At 36.1% G+C, this 21,448-nt stretch overlaps 1 protein-coding gene across 1 annotated transcript; it reads left to right on the forward strand.

Annotated features, from left to right (window-relative positions):
- The first annotated feature begins 10,268 nt into the window (after nt 1-10,268).
- LOC124460791 lies at nt 10,269-11,127 on the forward strand. The gene is made up of 4 exons (XM_047012384.1): nt 10,269-10,387; nt 10,451-10,788; nt 10,866-11,024; nt 11,086-11,127. Exons 1-4 carry the CDS (start codon nt 10,324-10,326, stop codon nt 11,125-11,127), a joined length of 603 nt encoding a protein of 200 aa, XP_046868340.1. The 5' UTR covers nt 10,269-10,323.
- The last annotated feature ends 10,321 nt before the right edge of the window (nt 11,128-21,448 follow it).

A 21,448-nucleotide genomic window follows, 5' to 3' on the forward strand; every position in this document is an offset into this window, starting at 1 on the left:
TATTATAATATACTTTTTACCCTATAGGGACAAAATATAAATAATGGCAAAATATTTTTAAAGTTGCCATGTACGAAAGTGAAGCATTAATTTTTCTGCGTGTAGCTGCGTAACAAAGCGACATAGTACTGCTTTCGTCAAACGTCTGTGCGACACTAGCTGTTTTTTTACGCTTTGAACTTGTACTTCGTGCTCACATCGGCATGCACACAGACGGCCACACGAGCAATTGCCGAGCAAAAGTGCCCGCACGGGCTATGGGCGCCTACCTCTGATCCAGAGAGCAGCGTTCATACAAACGACGACAAAGAGTTTCCAGAGAGCAACGCTCACACCGACGGCGGCATCAACCCCAAAAGTGTGTGTGACGCGACGATCGAGTACAGAGGCGTACGCAGCGATTTTGGCTTACGAGAGGGACGGCAACAGAGTCGAGATACAAGAGCAAGTATTAACTGAGCAAGAAAGGACCATAACCAAAGAGTAAAACATTTGTATAACATTTTAGATTGATATCAATTAACTTAACCCACTAACGTTAGCTTAAGATACATATTCAAAATTTGTTATATAATTTGTTTGAATTTAAATTATGCCACACGACGAAATCTTGCAACTCACGGTATCTGAGCTTAAAGAAAAGTTGAAAGAAAATAACTTGAGTATTAAGGGAAACAAGGCAGAGTTACAAGTAAGACTAATATCTTTTTTCGAGTCAGGAGTTGAGGAAGTATCCTTCTACGAGGACTCGCTAGAGCGTAGCTTACAAGTAGTAAACGATCAACTAGAGGTACAGAGTATAATGGCGTTTACACTAAGAGATATACAAGATTCGTTAACTGCATTCGATGGCAGCCAGCAGCAAGATGTCGACAATTGGCTTGCAGATTTTGAGAACTGTGCAGAGACAGTCAAATGGAACGATTTACAGAAATTCATTTATAGTAGACAATTATTAAAAGGGGCTGCGAAATTGTTTGTCAGTAGCGAAGACGGTCTTACCGATTGGATTAGTCTAAAGTCAGCTTTAGAGAGAGAATTTTCGGAGAAGTTGTCCGCAAAACAAGTACATAAGCTACTCGAGAATAGAAAGAAAAAACAGAGTGAAAGTTTGATCGAATATTTTTATGAAATGAAAAGTTTGGCGATAAAGAGCACATTAGATGAAGAAAGTGTTATAGAATATATAATAGAGGGTATACCAGATTCGAAGCAAAACAAGACTGTGTTGTATCAAGCCAGGAATTTTAGAGAATTACGAGAAAACATGAAAATGTACGAGAAAATATCAACTGAGAAAGAGTCAATATGGTCTAGAGCATCAAAATTCGAGAAGAAGCAACAGGATATTGCTTTGAATGAGCCAAGATGCTACAAGTGCGGAGGAAGAAATCACATAGCAAAAAATTGCAAGGAGAGCGATATTAAGTGTTTTAAATGTAACCAACCTGGTCATAAGGCGAATCAGTGTGGCATGCAGGGAGCAGAGTTAAAGGCGAATAGTAAAAACGCCCAGCAACTTACTCAGAAGTTGGGTAATCGTGTTTTCAAAAATATTCAAGTTGGTAATAAGGTTATATCAGCATTTTTCGATACAGGTAGTGATGTCTCCACTATCAGTGAAAGTGCATACAAACGAATTTACCCAGTTCCCTTGAGTTCAGACGTCAAAGAGTTATTTGGAATAGGAAATAAGAAAATTTACACTAAAGGATCTTTTAAATTAGATACGGCTTTAGATGGAGTTCCTATTAAGATCTGTTTCCATGTTGTGAGAGATAGAGATACGTTACACGATGGCGTAATCGGAAATGACGTATTTGACTTCGTAAATGCTACTATGGGAAAAAAGGGATTAGTGTTTCACAGGAATGATCTTGCAGCGGAGGAAAATCAAGTTATTGCTCGTTATAGTAATGCACAAAATGTACCTTCAGTACGCGAGAAAATTCTAATAAATGAAAAAGTGAAAAAAGTCGACGCATTAAGTAAAGTACATTGCTTACTGTCAGGAGATTCTTTGAAGAGTAAAATACAATTTGCGCAGAGAAAAGATGAATGGATCAGCACGATTCTGAAAGTGTTAGAGAAAGGAAAGCTTGCCGATTATTATATGCAGTCCGGAGTATTATGTAAAGATCCCGTTAAGGAACTTATTGTAATACCTGCTAGCCTAGAACGAGAGATAATATCGGGTGTTCATCGGCAAGGGCACTTTGAAGTTAAGAAGACTATTGATCTGGTGGAAAAAGAGTATTTTATCCCAAGTTTGCCGAGCAAAGTAGAGATAGTAGTGAGGTCGTGTAGAGAATGTATTGTAAGTAAAGAGAACGTGAACAAAATGAGAGAGAAAAACTTGAAATCGTTTAATAAAGGTCGAAAATCTGCAGGTGAATATAAGGTTGACGAGCTGGTGGCTGTCAAGCGGACGCAGTTTGGTTCTGGCCTTAAGCTTAAAAGGAAATATTTGGGACCTTATCGGGTTGTTCGGAAAATGAGGCATGGTCGCTATGCGGTTGAGAAAGTAGGAGATGGAGAAGGTCCGAAATGTACTACCACCGTGACAGAGTATATGAAAAAATGGTGTCCATCATTCGGGGCGAATGTGGAGGTCGGATGGCCGAATGTAGGATCGCGGTATGGTAGAGGTGATTTCGAGTGAGAACGGGTATCGATGTAATATCGATTAAAAACGATATACGATAGTGAGGAGTGGTCAGTCTGTCCAAAGAGAGTCAGTCGAATAGAGTGAGCCGGAAAAGTTGCGTCTCGAAGTGTGAGCAGTGAAATCAAAAAATAAAGAGAAACGTTGTGAAGTAATTAATAATTTTACTACTAAGCTAATAAACTAATAATAATATAGTACAATAAAGCTGATGAAAATAAAACCTAGTGTGTGCGAATTAAATCTCTTCGACTTGGTGAAGGTTGAATCTCTACAACTCGAGAGGCTCGTCCGGGAAAAGGCTAAATCCTACATTTATGTATAAATGTTTACATAAAAGTATGTATGTATATATGACGCCGCAGCGGGAGAGTGAGGATGTATCATATTGCATATTGGGCCAGAGCGGCCGCGCGTGTTATATTTGCCGACACAGCAATTGTCCGGCACCATGCACTCATGGGTGGTCATGTTACTTAAGAGGCAAATGCACTTGAATTTTGCGCACATAAATATTGTAACTAATTGCTACAATATGTTTGTAATGTTATTAATATGTTATTCTAGAACATGCTACAGCGCATCTCTTTCTCGACCTCCCGGCAAGCATCACATCCACATTTTAAGCCACCACCTTTAGCAATAGACTCCTTGATTCTGTATGTGTAACCTGCACACTTAGTGTGAACCGCATTGTCACACAACCAACAAAGAATATAATCATGGGAGTCAACCGCATTAGTGGCAACTAAGCAATTATTTTTTGAGCAGACCAGAACCATTTTATCAAAACTTCAAATTTATTTCAAGAAAGGAATAAAAAAAGTTAAAAATTGTAAAGATAAAAATTCTTTGTATAAGAATATACTGACCAGTTCTGACACAAGGGTTAATGTGCAGAGTAAGCCTTCACAACTAAAGAATTAAAAGAGCAAGAATGCACAAAAACAAAAACACGTATCACAGAGTCCCGGTTAGGCAAAAGACGAGAGCGCAAATCAAACAAGAATAGGAAAGAGCGGGAGGGCACGTCGAATTGAACACATGTAACAACAATTTGTACGTAAGAGCGCGAGAGTTAGTTGCTACGGTAAAGACACAAAAGCAAAAGAGATAAGCAAAACAACAACCCCGCTAATGCAAGTATTGTTGTAAGTTTTGATTTATGTACCTATGTATGTATATTTAAACAAAAACACAAAAGCGACTGCAAGAATTAGCGAAATGAAAATAAAATTTGGATGCTGAAATTATTATTAAGCCGATAATGAGTTTAAAAGTTATAGAAAAGTATTTAATCGCGAGAAAAATATAAAATTTGATAAGGGTAAAAAAACACGTCCGTCCACTGCAACGAGTAAAAATTTTATCCATTTATTTTTATTTGGAAAATAGAAAGCAGCATACCATCGAAAAAATTGCACAAACCCATTTGGAAAAAGAAAGCATTTAAAAATTAATTCAAAAATTAAAAAATAAAAAAAAAATATTACATATTTACATTATTTCGTATTAGTGCCTCTCTTTTCTGACCCTTCTTTGGTTATAATTTTGGCAACGATATTTAAAACCTCATCGTGCATTGTTTCACTGTAATACTAATGATCAAAAGTTCCCAACTGGAGCAATTTATTATGATTATGAATCTATTGCTTATTTATCTCAGTTACTTCCTCTATAACCTTGCTAGTTAAGTTTCTAGCTTTTAATGCTTCTAACTGCCTTAACCTTGAAACTCTAGATCAAGGGTGGCCACGAAAGTTTAACTTGACAACTGACAGAGCATCAGCATCAAAGGTTGGGCAGATAAAAATTTCACTTTTGCAAGTCGACGCACAGCGGAAAGAGGTCCACGATCTCGCGGGTATAAAAAAGGGGTCGAGGCGAGATGTAATGCTTGTGTACACTGACAAAAAAGTTTATTTCATTTTTAATATCAATACACTGCATCACTACACTGCATCATCTATCAATTTCTCATAATTTATTTCTTCATTATTTAACGCTGTTTGCAATAAGTCCAACAGGGTACTACTCGTAAGTTTGGACATATACGAATTTTTTATATGTTTGATATGGGAAAATGCAGCTTCACATATATACATACATACGTACTTGCAAAACTAGATTCTAGTTGAAGCATTGACCATTTTAACGTGGTGTATTTATCACTTGAAACTTTCCAAAATTCTATACCTGAGACCTTGAGCGCAAGTAATTCGTTATCACTTTGCAACTCACACAACTCTAACTGAAACAAGGGACTTTCTTCATCGATTTCAACACTTTTAGCATTTAAGAATATATTTATTAATTTTTTGATTTCGTGAAAGTCCGCAAATCGTGCATCAAATTCTACTTGCATGCGCTGTATATTTGCACAATACTTCTGAAGTTGAGGAGAGGACATTGGGTTGAGAGCTCCTAGCAGCTTGGAAAATGATTTAAGCTGTTTTTACTTAAGTTTTTTTCCAATGCAACCATTTTCCTCTTAAATCCATTAATCAACGATATCATGGAAACCAGCGACTGCTTTGCTGTTTGCAGTTGTGAGTTTTTTCCAACATTTAATACCCCGTAAAATTAATTAGAAACGCTACGTCGGAAATTCTAGATCCTCTAGCTTTGCCTGCAAAGTCTCAGAGTTTCTAACACTTTCTTTCAGAAATATGAGGATTTCTTTTCGTAGGGGAAAAAAATCTTTCAAGGCATTTTCCTTTGCTCAGCCAACGAACTTCCGTAAACATGGTGAGGTCTTTATACTGTGCTGTGAGCTCAAGCATGAGGCCTTAAAATTTTCGATGAGTCAATGCATTATTGTCCTCCTCTAATTTTGTTTACAATATGCATAACTGTAGACTTCATTCAGTTCTAAGCTTTTGCGCATTAAACCTCCTAGTGTATTAACCCTTTCGACCCCAAGTATTTCCCTATTGAATGATCTTTTTTTTAATCTTAATATTTTTATATTAATTTTAGAAGAATTTAGGTCAAAATGACCTAATCCATGAATCCAGACTTCTTTTTTCGAATTGCCCTATAAGTTTGTGCCAGTCCGTGCCGCGCTAGCTGTTATCAAATATAAGCGTACCAAATTTAAAATGTCCTCTCTAACATTGAAGGTGGTATCAATATACTTCACAAAAATTGGTAACTGAGGTATGTCGTTAATATCACAACTCTCATCAATTGCTAATGAATAGGGATTCCGGGAGAAGGATAATAACCCAATCTTCATTCGTTGAATTCAAATTATGAACTGATTTTATTTACTAAAGTGTTGTGTGTACATGAACTCTTAAACACTAGGAGGCGACAATTGTTCTTAAAAATACTTATTCTAATGACCCACGTTTTCGGGGGTTGACAATTGTTTATATTGCCCAGCGTTGGCTACTTGATACCGCGCCGCTGTTATAATCTTAAGTGTTTTCCACAGAGTGTGGATGCATGTTTTGTTTGGTTTTAAGCAATAATTGTCATATGAATCTTTATGACTTATTTTTGTGTTATGTTTTTGTTTCGTTTTGTATATTTCTTGGTGCATCTGATTTGGTGAAGCCATTTCAGATGAACACGATGTTTAATCTTAAACAGCTAAAGAAAAAAATGCACAGTTCTTTATGTTGTCTATCAACTTTTCTCGCAGTTGAGTGCTAATAAAATGTATCCTTCTAGTGACTGTTTGGAAAAGCGGAACTTTTGATATTATTTGACTCATTTCGGCATCCTTAGTATTTGTGTAGGGGAGTTGAACTTCCTTGTCAGAGGGGGCAGCTAGGTAAATCTTTCCTTGTATAGTTTTCCTTCGCAATAAAATTGCGGGGTTGCGCAGCAATTCGTCTTCAGTTTTTGGTTTATTCACAGATAAAATTCAACTAACTCTAGCTTAACTGAGAGCGGAGAACAAAGCCCCGCTTGGAGCAAAGTGTGGGGAGTTCTTTTCGTGCGAGCGGCGCGAGGTGAAAGCTCCCGTCTCCCTTAACCCTTGTGTTGCCTGTTGGGCATAAACACTTAGTATTAAAACACTTCAACATATCAATACAGGTGGTTTTTAAAAACCCACCAATTTGCAAAGGCTATTGCGCTTTCACTTTATTATAGCATGCAAAAGATTTTAGCTCGCAAAAGATTCTTATCCATATTTTTGGCTTCTGCGTTATCTACATCAGGAAAAAGTGATATCTTCAATCTTGATATTAAATCTATTCTTTCTGTTGTGTCCATTAATTTATAGCTGTCCATATGTCTTTTCAAATAATTCTGTTTTAGGTTGAACAACTTTTTTTGGGGCATAACTACCTTACAAAAAAGACACTGTAATGCCCTTCTTATTTACCGTAAAAAAGTACCTAAGCCTTCTCCAAATAACTTATGTATATTATGTATGTCCATTCTAATAAAACAGATACAAAGACAAAACAATGATTAAAAAAACCCTGGGTACAACACGACGTTAAGGAGGATTAGTTCAAACTGAATCGCGCAATTTTTGTTGTAGATACATATATCCATTGATAACAATTGCCTAGCTGCCTGACTTCCCCAAAACAGGTATCAAAGGTGCCAAAATTTCCCAACAACTTAGCGAAAAATACCCGACCACATTACACCTGCAAGCATATCCATTGGTTATTTTTACACAAATGGCAGGTATATATAGATGTAAAGCAAGAAAACGTTTCGCACTTCGTTTGTGATGCTATATACATGCACAAATACAAAAGCCTTATTTCTGACTGTATGGGCGCCGACTACTGCTCTTGATTGTTGGTTGATTTGTTGGCTCTCTTTGTGCCTACCCCTGAGGCACAAAGAGAGCCAACAAAAACTGTCGATCTATGCGTGGGCTTGCTTGTGTGCGTAAGCTGCTTTACACTGCGCAAATAGTATGTGAAGAAACGAATAAAAATTAAAGGGCAAGTAAAATAACAATAAAACAATAACTCCAACCTAATTTTTGTTTAGAGTCTCAACTATTTCCTTTACTTCTATATTATTTGGATAATTTTTTATACGAAGGAGATCTTCTAAATGGCTATCAGTAAGTCTATTTCGAATTCAATCTTTAATTAATTTCATTGTGGAAAATGTGGATTCGCAAATGTATGTTGTGGTAAACATGGAAGATAATTTTGACATTGCCTTTTTAGAATTAGGAAATTTATCCTTCGGAATTTCTCGCCAAAATTCTATTCCACTACTTAGTGGCAGCATCAAGTCAGTTTTCATGACCTGTATTTCCTCCCTAATTTCTTCTGGAATTGACTCAGGTTCTGCTTCTAAGGGCTTATTAAAAACTGCAATGACCCTACAAGCATTTGGAAGACTGTTTTAACAGAAATCGTCTTGATGAGTCTTTTTTGAGTCCCCTTGACGATTAAAAGACGACTAATCTCCTTGGCGATCGAAAGAAGACTCATAAATGACCCTTCCAAATGCCCAAAGTATGATTGGTTTCAAATACAAATTTGTTTTAAAACGAAATGCAAAGCAATCGCCAAATGAGCATGCAGGTGATTAAAATATGATCATTGCTTGGTTTTGCTTTCTTACTATGCACTCATATTCTGCTTGCTTGGCTGATCCAAAAGCGATTCTTTTCTAAGCTTAGATCTAAGTTAAACGGCACTTTTTCTTCAGCACATGCCGAAATGTGAAAAATTTGTCATTCGATCGTGAAAGTGCAGTTGAAGTGGAAGTACAAAGTGCAAACAATATATCAATTATAACAAATAAAAAGGTGATTATGTCAGTGAAACAATTGCGTCGCGTGGCCAAAAGAGAGGCTTATAAACTATTATTTCCTGAAAAGAAAATAATAGAGAAAAATAAATTAAATGATCTTTTGGCAAACGAAAGTTTTGATTATAATCATAAGAGTGCTGAAAGTTCAAGCGACAGTGACAGTGGGTCTTGCGACAGTGACAGTCGGTCTTTTGCCAGTAGTAAGAAAAGTGAAGTTGATCTTTGTGAGGGACTAGCTAAATGGGCCACTGAGTTCAACATAAGTTTCATTGCAGTCAATGCGCTGTTGTCATTATTGCGAAACTGGGATATTTCAGTTCCGAAAGATGCGAGAACTGTTTTGCAGACGCCTTCCTCTGTGGTGGAAAGAAAAGTTGGAGACGGCACCTATGTCCATTATGGACTTAAAAGATGTTTGTCGGACTTCTTAACCGCTAATGATTGGAAGTTGCCAAATTTGATTTTAGACTTTGGCATTGATGGACTTCCATTATTTAAAAGCAGCAACACGCAAGTTTGGCCAATTTTGACAAATGTAAGTTGCACAACTTATGTTGGGCTTGTTGGCGTTTATGAAGGGAACTCAAAGCCACATTGCGCCGTTAACTTTCTTGAAGAGTTCATCGCTGAACTTCAAATTCTTCTACGCGAAGGTTTTCTTTTTGGCAACAGGTGCTTTCAAATCATTATTCGCTGTATTGCTATGGATACGCCTGCGAAGTCATTTGTGTTGGGCACTAAGGGACATAGTGGCTACTTTTCTTGTGGGCGGTGCACTCAGAAGGGACAAATGGTCAAACATCGCCTAGTTTTTCCACCAGGTAGTGATACTACAGAGTTGAGAAGCAATAAATCCTTTAGAAATCGTGCGCAGCCGGAACACCATGTCAAGCAATCTTCACCAATAGAAATGCTGAACATTGATATAGTGTCCCAGTGCTGCCTAGATTACATGCACGTTGTTTGCTTAGGGGTAATGCGGACTTTATTGAAAAGCTGGGTTCACAAAAAAGGATTCGAGTTTTCCTTAGTGTCAACGAAAATAACATCAATTTCCGAGGAATTAGCTTTTAATAAAAATAATATACCGAGAGAATTTAAAAGGAAACCTCGAAGCTTAAAAGACATAGACAGATGGAAGGCAACAGAGCTGAGGCAATTTTTATTATACACTGGGCCTGTCGTGTTGAAAAAGAATTTGAGTCGGAACAGATATTGCCATTTTTTAAAATTATCGTTGGCCATGAGGATACTTTTGGACATACATGACTGCAAGTCAAACAATTCTGTTGCTGCTCAATTATTAGGATCATTTGTTGTTGACACACCAGAGTTGTATGACTTGTGTTTTTTAACATGCAATTTTCATGCCTTGTTGCACATCAACGAAGATGCCAAACTTTTTGGAGCCTTAGATGGGATAAGTGCATTTAAATTTGAAAACTATCTGCAGCAAATCAAGAGGAAAGTCCGAAAAGGAGGAAGTGTTGCAGTTCAAATCTATAAAAGGCACATTGAGAAGAGTTACCATTTGGGAAAGGAATTAGGGCAAGAATTAAACATATGTTTTGGGAAGATCATAAATGATAAAATATCAAGTATTTCTTTGAGAGGTGTCTTCATATCTTTGGAAGAGCCCAACAACTTTTGTTTGGTAAATAATAAAATATTTAAAATAATAGAAATAAAGAAAAATGAGAATCTTCCAGTTTTTGTCGGGGCTGAAATACATGGATTGACACCACTTTTCGTGGAACCAATAATATCAAGCGATTTTAATATATATTGTGCAACTGACTTACGAACCTTCAATAATACAATTGAATTTTGCTTAAGTCAAATAAATAATAAAATAATATGTTTGCGAGATTCCTTAGACGGAAGCTATTTTTTCATACCGCAACTTCACCATGTCCTTCAATGACATAACTTCATCGGAATTGAATTATATTCCAAGTAATAATTTAACAACATGTAAGTAATATATTTTTATTAAAAAATTGCCAATATTATTTCTAATAAACACATCATTTTTAGTGACAAACTTGAGGATACCAGAGACCGGAAACCTCCAAAATCTTTTACAAGACTTGGTAAAAGAAATTAAACAGTTGAGGTCTGAGGTTTCTGAGATAAAACTCTTAAATTACGATTTGAAAGCAGAAATAACTGCTTTGAAAGAGTCAAATAAACGGGGACTCTTAAAGTTGACGGAGGAGGTTGTCTCTGTTAAAATGGAAAACAGAAAAAACAACTCAGATTTTGATTCTGATGTCCTATTTTCGGACATCCCAAAACTTCCCCTCAGTGCTATTAGTGAAGTAGCAGCATTTGACGAGGAAGTGCAAAAAAATGAGAGTCAACTTAGACAGTTCGTAAGTACTACAGAAACAGATATTAACATTTTATTTTATTTTAATTTTTTTCTATTCTTTTTAAATAATATGTTTAGAAACATCTAATATCGAAAGTTGGAGGAGATGGGCCCACACAATTTATTAGATCTGCGATCAGAAAAGTTTTTTCGGACAAGGTAGCTTCCGAATACAGCTGGAAGGGGACGAAAGTTAAACCCTCAGCAGAAAGGTGCTACATTGTATCCGTAATAAAAGTATGTATTATTTTGGAAAATATTTAAAATATTTTTTACTAATTAATATTTTCCCTTTTAGATATTACTAATGAAAAATATAAATGCACGGACAAAGAGTTGAATACGGTGCTACAAAAGCATTTTGTCCATGCCAATGACAGGCTGGCGAAGCGTAGGCGTTTAGAGTAGTGAATTTATATTACTTTTTTTTTTATTTTTTTTTTGAATATCTATGTTTTGTTTTGAATATCTATTTACTTTTTTTGTTGTTATTTTTTAAGATAACATATGTTAAGTAAATAAAAATTATATTAAACAGAAAATTATTTTTGTTGCAAATTATTGAAAATTTTATTCGAATATGAGTCAGAAATGATTAAATTATGACTCGTGGAAGACTCTTTTATGATTAAAAGATGACTCGTGGAAGACTCTTTTATGATAAAAAGATGACTCGTTAAAGACTCTTTTATGATTAAAAAAAGAGTCAAAGGCGACTCATCAAGATGAGTCGCGGCTAGGGTACCATTTTCTCCCGACGAATGGGTCATTTATGATCAGAAAATGAGCGCATATATGACTATTTTCAATCGTCGCGCGACTCATAAAAGACTCAATTATGCTCTGTTAACTTCAAAAATGCTGAGTGGAGAGCCAATTGATTAGTTTAAAATCAGAAAATTTGTCTGCTATTTCAGAGGAAAGGGTATTAACTGCCTCTGCGTAATCCTGAATTCGGGAAGTGTTGGGGTACAATGTTACACTTTCTGCAGTTCGCTGAAGGCTGCAGAAAGTGAATTTGAAGAATATTAATTTTGCGACTAATATTTTTGATTGTTTCAATTAAATCGAAATATTTGAAATAGTTTTTATACCCTTGCAGAGGGTATTATTTAATTGGTCAGATGTTTGTAACGCACAGAAGGAGACGTTTCCGACCCCATAAAGTATATATATTCTTGATCAGCATGAGAAGCTGAATCGATCTAGCCATGTCCGTCTGTCCGTCCGTCCGTCTGTATGAACACGCAGATCTCGGAGACTATAAGAGCTAGAGCCACCAAATTTGGTATTTAGACTCGTGTGGTATGTAAATATATAGAGTTAATTGGAATTTTGGCCACGCCCCCTTACGCGAATTTACATAAAACTGTTTTTCTTTAAAAGTATAACAGCTGGAGACATCATATTGGTTTACATACTCGTTTAGTTAGCGCGCAGAAAATAATTGTTTAAACTTTTTGCCACGCCCCCTTCCGCCCCGGAATTTACATAAAACTGTTTTCCTTAAAAACCATGAAAGCTACCGACATTAAATTTGGTATGTAAACTAGTCTAATAGACGCGCAGATATTGACTATTTAAAAATTTTGCCACGCCCATTTCCGCAAATTAAACAAAACTGATTTTCTCGAAAACTAACAGAGTTAAAGTCACCAAATTTAGTATGTGTACTGGCTTAGCATGCGCGCAGAATATATATATTTTAATACGTTGCCACGCCCACTTCCGCCTCCATAATTTAGAAAAGCCGATTGGATCTTGCAATTTTTTGACCATCGCGATCAAATTTGGCAGACTAATTAATCTTATCTATTTTTATTTTATTGAAATCGGACTAAAAACGTGCAAAATATGCGTATGAAAGTATTTTGCTACGCGATCCATAAGTGCAGAAGCCAACGGCCTATGGCTAGTGGCAACGCACAGTGGGGCCTTCTGGAATTTAGCATTGCAAAAATCATAGCGTCTAAACCAATAAAGCGACAAAATGAATGTTTTTCAAAAGTGCTGGGTGTTCGTGGTGCTGTAATATTCAAGGTCAAAGTCAGAAAATATTTCCAAGCATGTTTTTTTTTAAAAAATGGATCGAAACACGGTTTTTTTCAATCACAAATGAAAATTTTCATTGTTTTAGACGACTATGTAACATTTTTTAATGTTTTAATTTGGTTTTTTAACATAATTACAAAAAGAAAAACATTTTTTTAAAAATTTTTTTTAGGTTATTTTTGAAAATTTGCTGTTGGTGGCTGATTTTCTTCAAAATAATTTTCAATATTTACATCAGTATCTAATAAACTCAACATTTAGGGACTATAGTTGGTTTTTTTCCAAATCCTTTCGTGATCGCACGTGTCTCAGTGATGCAATAAGTGGGTCCGAAGAGGCTGCTAGCATGTTAAAAAGGTCTTCATTTTGTCTAACACGAGAAGTTTTTAATGTATTAGTGTATCTGAACCTTTTGTAGTCCTTGTTTTTACATTCCTGTGCTTCTTCGGATAGCTCTCCAAGTGGTAAACACTGATATTCTATTAACCCTCCGTCGGACACATATTTTAAAACCTTCGGACGGACACTTGGGTCTGGCCAGACCCCTATGTATTTACATACATTTGCATGCATTTAAATAGAAATTAACCATATATTCTGGCTCATATATGTACCGAGTAGGTAGATATTTTAATTTCTTACCATTCTTAATCGATTTGCCATGCATTGAGCTATATGTGGAAGAAAATATATACCCGAAAAAAAATCGGATTACGGAAAAAAGACATTTTTCTTTCGTTCACTTTTGTTTTTTATTTTTAATTAATTTGTTGTTGTTTTAACAATAGAAATGGAATGAAATGTAATTGTATGATGGAAAATATAATTCCAATTTTCTTACGGATTCTGAGAAACAAAAAAAAAGCATGTATAAGCTGTTTTTGAGTGTTGTTGGCATACTGGCTGATTGCAAGCAGTACAAAAAAAACGAGTTTTACGGCGCACTTTTTCGCTTCCTTGTAAACGACAGCGACACTCTCTCTTGTTTGTGAGTGTATCGGCTCCGGCTTTATTGGCAAGGATCAAATTTGTTGTTAAATTTATTGGTTTTCCGAAGAATGCTTCAACCGCCGAACGAGTTGTAAATTGACCAATGACATGAATATTGTTCATTCGATTTTCGATATTTGCACGAACTAATGTGTTGGAGAGATTATTCAAAAAAGTTCGCCGGGCGCTGTTTTTTTCGTAACCATCCACTTCCTTACATATACAGTAAGCAGCCAATGCCATGATATCCAACATGTTGCAAAAGAAAGCATATGTCCATCGCCTTGTTGGTCGTTTTGTCGTGAAATGCGAAACCATTTGATCCATTGAATCGACACCTGCTTTGTTAGCATTATAAAACATAATTGCCTCTGGTTTCTTTGCCTCTCCTTCACAGAACTTCGAATAATGTACGGTGGAAAGCAAATTTACGGCTCGATTTTTTTTTGGCACGTAGCTACAAATCGATACGTTTTCATGAAAACCAAACAATGATGAAAGCACTGGACGAGAGTCATGTTTTTTCATTTCCGAAGGAAGACATCTCTTGTTGGATCGTATGGTGCCAACCAATGCGAGACCAATAACAGCAAGTCTTTTGGCAGCATCCAATGTTACAAAGAAATTATCAGCAACGATCGTTCGGCCACTCATACTATATCGGTTTGAAAGTTGCATCAACACATTTTCGCCTTGGTTCACTTCACGATTGGTTCCTTCTTTGCCAGTATACAGCTTTCCTTGCAACGGATATTTTGTTTTCGCATCGCATGCCCACCACACTTTTATGCCATATTTTGCTGGCTTTGACGGTATACAGACATGTTCAAAAGTATTTGAGCAACGTAATATTTTTTGCAATTTGCACAAAATTATTTGAGCACATTTTATGATGAAATAAAATTATTCCTTGACTCTCCAAATCAAATGAGTCTACCAATTCGAAAAACCAGCTTCGAAGAAGTCTGCGGAGAATTCAAAATAATTAATACTAAAAAGTCTCCCGGGTATGATCAGATTGATGGTATCACTGCAAAGAACTTGTCTCGTAAGTCGATTGAATTCCTGACACTTATTTATAACGCCATTCTTCGTCTTGAACACTACCCTAGCCAGTGGAAATGTGCTGAAATAATAATGATAGCCAAGCCGAATAAACCAGAAAACTGCGTTTCATCATACCGTCCCATTAGTCTGCTGGCTACTTTTTCCAAAGTATTTGAAAAAATACTGCTGAGAAGAATGTTGCCAGTGTTGGACGATCTTTCCATCATACCCGAACATCAGTTTGGGTTCAGAAAGCAGCATGGAACACATGAGCAATGCCATCGTTTAATTAATGTAATCACTAATGCTCTTGAAAATAAGGAATACTGCTCCGTAGTTTTCCTTGATGTACAGCAAGCGTTTGACCGAGTATGGCACGATGGCATTCTGTATAAAATAAAGAAATGGCTTCCTGCTCCTTACTATCTGTTATTAAAGTCTTATCTTGGCAATAGACATTTCTATGTTCGACAACAAGGAGAAATCTCTAACCTATGTACTATAAATGCAGGAGTTCCCCAAGGAAGTGTTTTAGGCCCTGTACTTTATACATTATTTACCTCTGACTTGCCTATCGCATCTAATGTCAACGTGGCTACATATGCAGATGATACGGCGATAATCGCATCAAGCAGCATTCCTAACAGGACAACAGAATACCTACAAAGAGAAATTTGCCTAATAGAAAAATGGTTACACAAATGGAAAATCAAAGTTAACTCGCAAAAGTCTGTACAAGCAACATACTCCTTAAGACGAGGAAATTGTCCAAAAGTCTTACTAAACAATTGTGAAATCCCCCAAAGAGATTCAGTTAAATATCTTGGAATTCATATTGATCGAAGGTTAACCTGGAAGGCACATATCAAAGAAAAACAGAAGCAGTTGAATATTAAAACCAAAAAAATGTACTGGCTATTAGGACAAAAGTCTCAGCTTAACATTGAAAACAAAGTAAGACTTTACAAAGCAATATTAAAGCCTGTTTGGACTTATGCGCTACAACTTTGGGGAACCGCGAGCCAATCAAATATTGAAATTATGCAACGCTATCAATCGAAAACCCTACGCACAATCGTTAACGCACCTTGGTATGTTTCCAATGCTGAAATACATAAGGACCTTAATATACCATTTGTAAAGGATGAAATAGCAGAGTTTAGTGTTAGATATATTGACAGACTGCACAACCACCCAAACTCATTAGCTCTAAGTCTACTTAATAATATAACAACAAGAAGACTAAAAAGATTACATATATTAGATCTTCCAAATAGGATTTAACTTTTGTTTTATATATGTACATATACATAAATATAAATATATATACCATATAAAATGAATATATAATAATACACATGTATAAATACTTAAGTAGATTTAATTACTCGTCTGTACAACTTAGAGTTTATATATAATAGTTGACTCAGTGGAGCCGACTATTCCTGTTATGTTTTTATGTATCTCCAAATTTACTGATTGTCCAAGGACAGATTGTAAATAAAAAGAATTGGTAAAAAAAAAAAAAAATAAATTTTATGTGTGTCATAATTATTTGAGCAAAAATTAATTTGATTTTTTTTAGTCTTTTATTAACAATTTTTAAACAAATTTATTTTAAAACTATTCAATAAAGTTTATAACTATTAAACAAAATATTTACGAAAAAACTAGATACGTGTAACATCGCCTTTAACAGCGATAACTTCCTGCAGTCGAGCAGGAATAGAGTTTACGAGATTCCGCGCAAATTCCAGGGTCAATGTTGACCAAATGTTTTGAATATCCTTTATTGTACCCTCGCGATTCCGATTTGGATCTATTGTCCGATGATGCTTTATAAAAGCCCACACATTTTCAGTAATATTAATGTCTGGGCTCTGTGGTGGCCATTCCAGCACAGCCTGACCTGCGCCCCTTAAGAATTCGGTTGGAATCCATCCTTTGTGACATGGCGCGTTGTCTTGTTGTAGCATGCAGTCGGTGGTTGGAAAAAGTCGGCTGCCAGAAGGAAAAGCATGGTCATTTAATATATCGATATATCCCGTTTGGTTTAAGGTCCCTTTGATTGGTGTAAGGTCTCCAAACCCGTAGTAGCAGACACATCCCCAAAACATTACGGTACCTCCTCCAAATTTGTTCAAGGGCTGCACAGCCTTGTGCTTTTGACTCCTTCGAAGGTGCATAAATCGCTTTCCATATGAGCCTTGATATTTAAAAGCCGCCTCATCCGCCCACAATACATTGTGCCAAAACTCTACAGGCTTTTGTATGTATTTTAAAGCAAACTCCAGTCGTTTTACTTTATTTGCTGGGCTAATGTCAACAATCTTCCGGACCATGTACGTTTTTATATTAATTTCTTTCATCCTGCGATAGATAGTGGAGCTGCTGACTTTCTTATCAATTAAATTTTCTGAAGCCGCTGCGACTTTTACAGGACTTATTGATGGATTCTCTGCAATTTCTCCCAATATTCGTCTGCATTGCCTCGGATCAAGTGCACGTTTTTGTCCAGATCTTTCTAAATTGTTCAAATCTCCTTGGTTATCTTTTTTTTTGTTCAAATAGTACACAGTATTACGTGAAATTTTGTACATCTTTGCCAAGGCCGATGCGGAGGTTCCACCCTTGAATTTTGTTACGATCTCCGATCGAACCTCAACGGAAAGTTCTTTGGTTTTCACCATTTTAATTTTGAGACATCAGCAAATTAATATGACTGCACTTTGCGGACGCCAATCAAAGAATAAATGTTACTTTTGCACTGCTCAAATAATTATGACACTCATAAAATGTGCTCAAATAATTTTGAAAAGAGAGCGGTAATCTTTGGTTTGCTTTAGTTTTGTCATATGTACCGTTATCTTTTTCCTTTCTTCTTTCATTTGCTTCTAGACAGACTAAACTTTCTAACGGTGTGCATCTTTTGCATATCAGACTTACAACAACAACAACAAAATCCGTTAAAGTGCAAATTGCGAAAAAAATTACGTTGCTCAAATACTTTTGAACATGTCTGTATATTGTGTAAATTTGGTTCTGCCACGATATGGAAACAGTTGCTCGTCAATAGTCACAACATCATGTGCATCATAGTTATTGGCGAGGTTTTCATTTAAAAAATTCCATATATCTCGAATGGGCGCGGCTTTATCGCTTTGTTGACGAAATTCACGTGTAGGACTGTCATCAAAACGAATATATCGCGATAATTGCTTGAATCGTCGATAAGACACAGCTGCTCGGAAAATGGGCAAAGCATCAGAACGCCACAAGACTTCTGATGTTTGCATATTATTGTGTTATAGGCCAGCAGCCAAAAGAATTCCAACAAAAGCGTCAAGCTCAGTGCTTGTCAAATCATTCCAAACTCTGGGTTTAGAATCAGGATTCTCTGCATTCCATTTACGAGTGGTTTCTTTTCCATGACGATTTGTTTGAGTAACAATAATAAATGAAATATTTGGCGAAAAAAACAGCTTGAATACCTCAATTGGAATGGCATTTTGTTGTCTTGGCCCAAATCGAAAACGCATAATGTTGTGTTGACGCGTACGAATAACAGCGGATGGCTCGTTTTTGCTCCATTTCGTTCCGTCTTTGCCGTAAAAAAAGCCATCATCAAATTGACCAGCAACTTGATCTGTTTCGTCTTCTATATCTTCATCACTATCAAATATTTCATTTGGCTCGATTGTTATCACATCATTTTCAATATCAGACGCATCATCATTCGGCACGTAGTCCGCGTCATCATGGTCACCAGTATCAAATGGATCAATTTCTTCACCTTCTTCATGTTCATCTCGATTTGTTTGTTGCATATCACTAAGTGTGCTTATGTGTTGTATATGATCATGTTCATGCATGCTTCAATTTGGAAACAAAAACTTTGTGCAAGCTTGCCGCTAAGTGTGCCTATGTATGTATGTGTAGGTGTATATGTATTCTATATGTTCATGTTCATGCATGCTTCAATTTGAAAACAAAAAAAGCAAGTAGAACGGTCAAAATATGTGATATTCCATACATTTCCATACAAAATGTATAGGGGTCTGGCCAGACCCATGTGTCCGTCCGAAGGTGTAACTTTTTAATCCTTTTTTTTCGCCTTGTTCAAGGACCTTTTGGTAATTGTCCTGTGGCTAGATCGATAGAAAATAAAATTTTAGGAAGCTACCTGGAATTTCAAGTCGATAGATAAAATGGAACCATGTTAGCTTAACGTTCAAAGTCAAAAAAGGTCTGGCCAGACCCAGGTGTCCGACGGAGGGTTAAATCCTTTCTGTGAGCCAAAATCCTATGTACCGTTGGGGTAAGTTTTTTTTGCGGATACAATTCAGTCAAAAGATGAGCAGTCTTTGAAGTATATTCGGCAAATTTTTCAGCATTTACCATTTCCTTGCAATTTATAATATTCAAGATAACAGCCAACCTTTTAATGATCTCTTGACTAACACCTGTTATAAAAGATGTCACTTCATCATTTTCAAAAAATCTCCTTGAAGTATTTCCATCATTCGTGTTTCCGTATCCGTACTTTGGGCAGTCAACTTTCAGTCCCAGCTTTATATTGTGTATATTTGATTTTCAACTTAAGCTCCGTACTAGCGTTTTCGAATGAAACGCTCATCTCCTTTAGCAATCCCATTTCAAAATCATTTAATTGAAAACTTTCAAAATCCTTTCATTCTTTAACAACATTTTTGCACAATTAAATAAAACTGTCTTGAATTATATTGACAAATACCACTTATGAAGTTAAAAATAAACTGTCGCAAACGAGAGGAATAAGTAGCTCTTTATGTTATATTTTTTGAATTAACTAGGTAGAACGAAAAAGCGGTATTACCCTTTTTGTATTAATTAGGTAAACAACTTAATAATTACATCCAATTAGGTAAACGGAAATAAAAACGACCCACAAATAGGACGAACTTTTTATCAACTTAAATAACATTTACCTGTCTTGTAATTTTTTCCAAAGCAGGTAATTAACAATTTATCATTGTAGAAAGGCATATATGTAAACAGGTAGTATTTGCAAAACAGCATTACGCAATGTTATCATTTAAATACAAAGAAGCTACAGGCCAATACGCATGCGCTCTTCTTCTTCCTTAGCAGCGCATTTTTTAGGCTAGGTTGCCTTAGTTTTATGGCTTATGCATCGCTGTCGCGGGTCTCCGCATATTGGGACTGTATACATCTGATAGGTAAATATTTCACCTACCTAGTCCGGTATTGATACTCGTTGAGTCTTGCTAGTTTTATTCCATCAAAGTTCAAAAAATTCCAATATTTAGTACATTTTTTAAACGCTTCTAGTTCAATAACTATTTAAGTAATTATTAAAATTTATGAAACATGCTATTAATAAAGAACATACTTTTTAGATAAAACCAAAAGATCGATCCAAGATCAATTGTTGAAATCGCCCAATATTCAGTTTTAAAGTTGCGATTTTTTTTTTAAATTATAATTTTTCCTTTTCATTAAAAATGTCTCAACTTTGGGCGCCTCTAGCACCCATGAATCTCAACCGATTTCAAAAATTTTTCGGATTTATTATCTTTCAAGTATTTCCTATCGATTGCATATATAATTTTTGCCGTATTTTTGCAACGCTATCCGAGCAGAGGCCCAAGTGTGCGACGCTAGTGTGCTGGTGTGTTTGTAGAGTAAATGATAGCATATGGTTATGAGGCATGTTAAAACAATTTAATAGACATACATTTTGTTTTCGAAATTATAAATATTTGTTTCACCTGGTGTATGGTATACCCAAGTCGACGAGTCGACCTAATTACTTCATGTTTATTTATTTACGTCAACTAACACAGCATTCGACAAAAAAGCTTAAGCTAAAAAACAGAAAACAATTAATTGAAGAAAGTAAGCTTAGCCTTAAACACAACTAAACATCCCCGGCCAGGTGGAGGAACTTTATTTGCACAAGATGTCAGCTATGCCCCGATGCACAGCCAATGTGGATGAGTTGCAAGCAATCCAAGTCCAAAACATATTCAGCGGTTTCGTTGTAGATTACTGAAAAGTAAAGCGCAAAGAGAAGTGACAGAAAGATGAGGAGAGATAAGGTGAGAATGGTTGTTAAAAGATTGGCAAAGGTTCGTGAAGAGAGTAGTTAGTCAGACATCTACTAAGGTGAATAGGAAAAAAGTTTCTGGTTCGACGTAAGGAAACACGAAAATCGAAAGCCTTACTAAAGTCAATATAAATAACATCAGTTTGACACTTTTTACGGAAGCCATGGTGTACAAGGGTAGTCAATTCTAAAAGGTTGGTAAGCGACGAACGACCTTTCATGAATCCATGCTGACAAGGAGAAATAGTGGATCTGGATAGGTGTTGATGGGAAGACGTAATAATTTTTTCAAACAGCTTAGGTATTGCGGAAAGTTCGGCAATGCCACGGTTGTTAGTAATATCCGATTAGTTGCCCTTTTTATAAAGCGGAATAGTAAAAGACTCCTTCCAAACATCAGGAAAGCTACAAGTCTCACTCGATATAAAGAATAACCGACATAAAGGCTTAGATAGGAAATTCG

The sequence above is a fragment of the Drosophila willistoni genome, unplaced genomic scaffold, assembly GCF_018902025.1.
Source record: "Drosophila willistoni isolate 14030-0811.24 unplaced genomic scaffold, UCI_dwil_1.1 Seg112, whole genome shotgun sequence".
Lineage (NCBI taxonomy): Eukaryota > Metazoa > Arthropoda > Insecta > Diptera > Drosophilidae > Drosophila > Drosophila willistoni.

What these genes read in the sequence shown, in the direction of transcription:
- LOC124460791 (XM_047012384.1), top strand. Translation starts at nt 10,324, where the DNA reads ATGTCCTTCAATGACATAACTTCATCGGAATTGAATTATATTCCAAGT. An exon ending in AAGTAATAATTTAACAACAT is followed by an intron (nt 10,388 to 10,450) that starts GTAAGTAATATA and finishes CATCATTTTTAG; the next exon opens with TGACAAACTTGAGGATACCA. An exon ending in ACATTGTATCCGTAATAAAA is followed by an intron (nt 11,025 to 11,085) that starts GTATGTATTATT and finishes TTTCCCTTTTAG; the next exon opens with ATATTACTAATGAAAAATAT.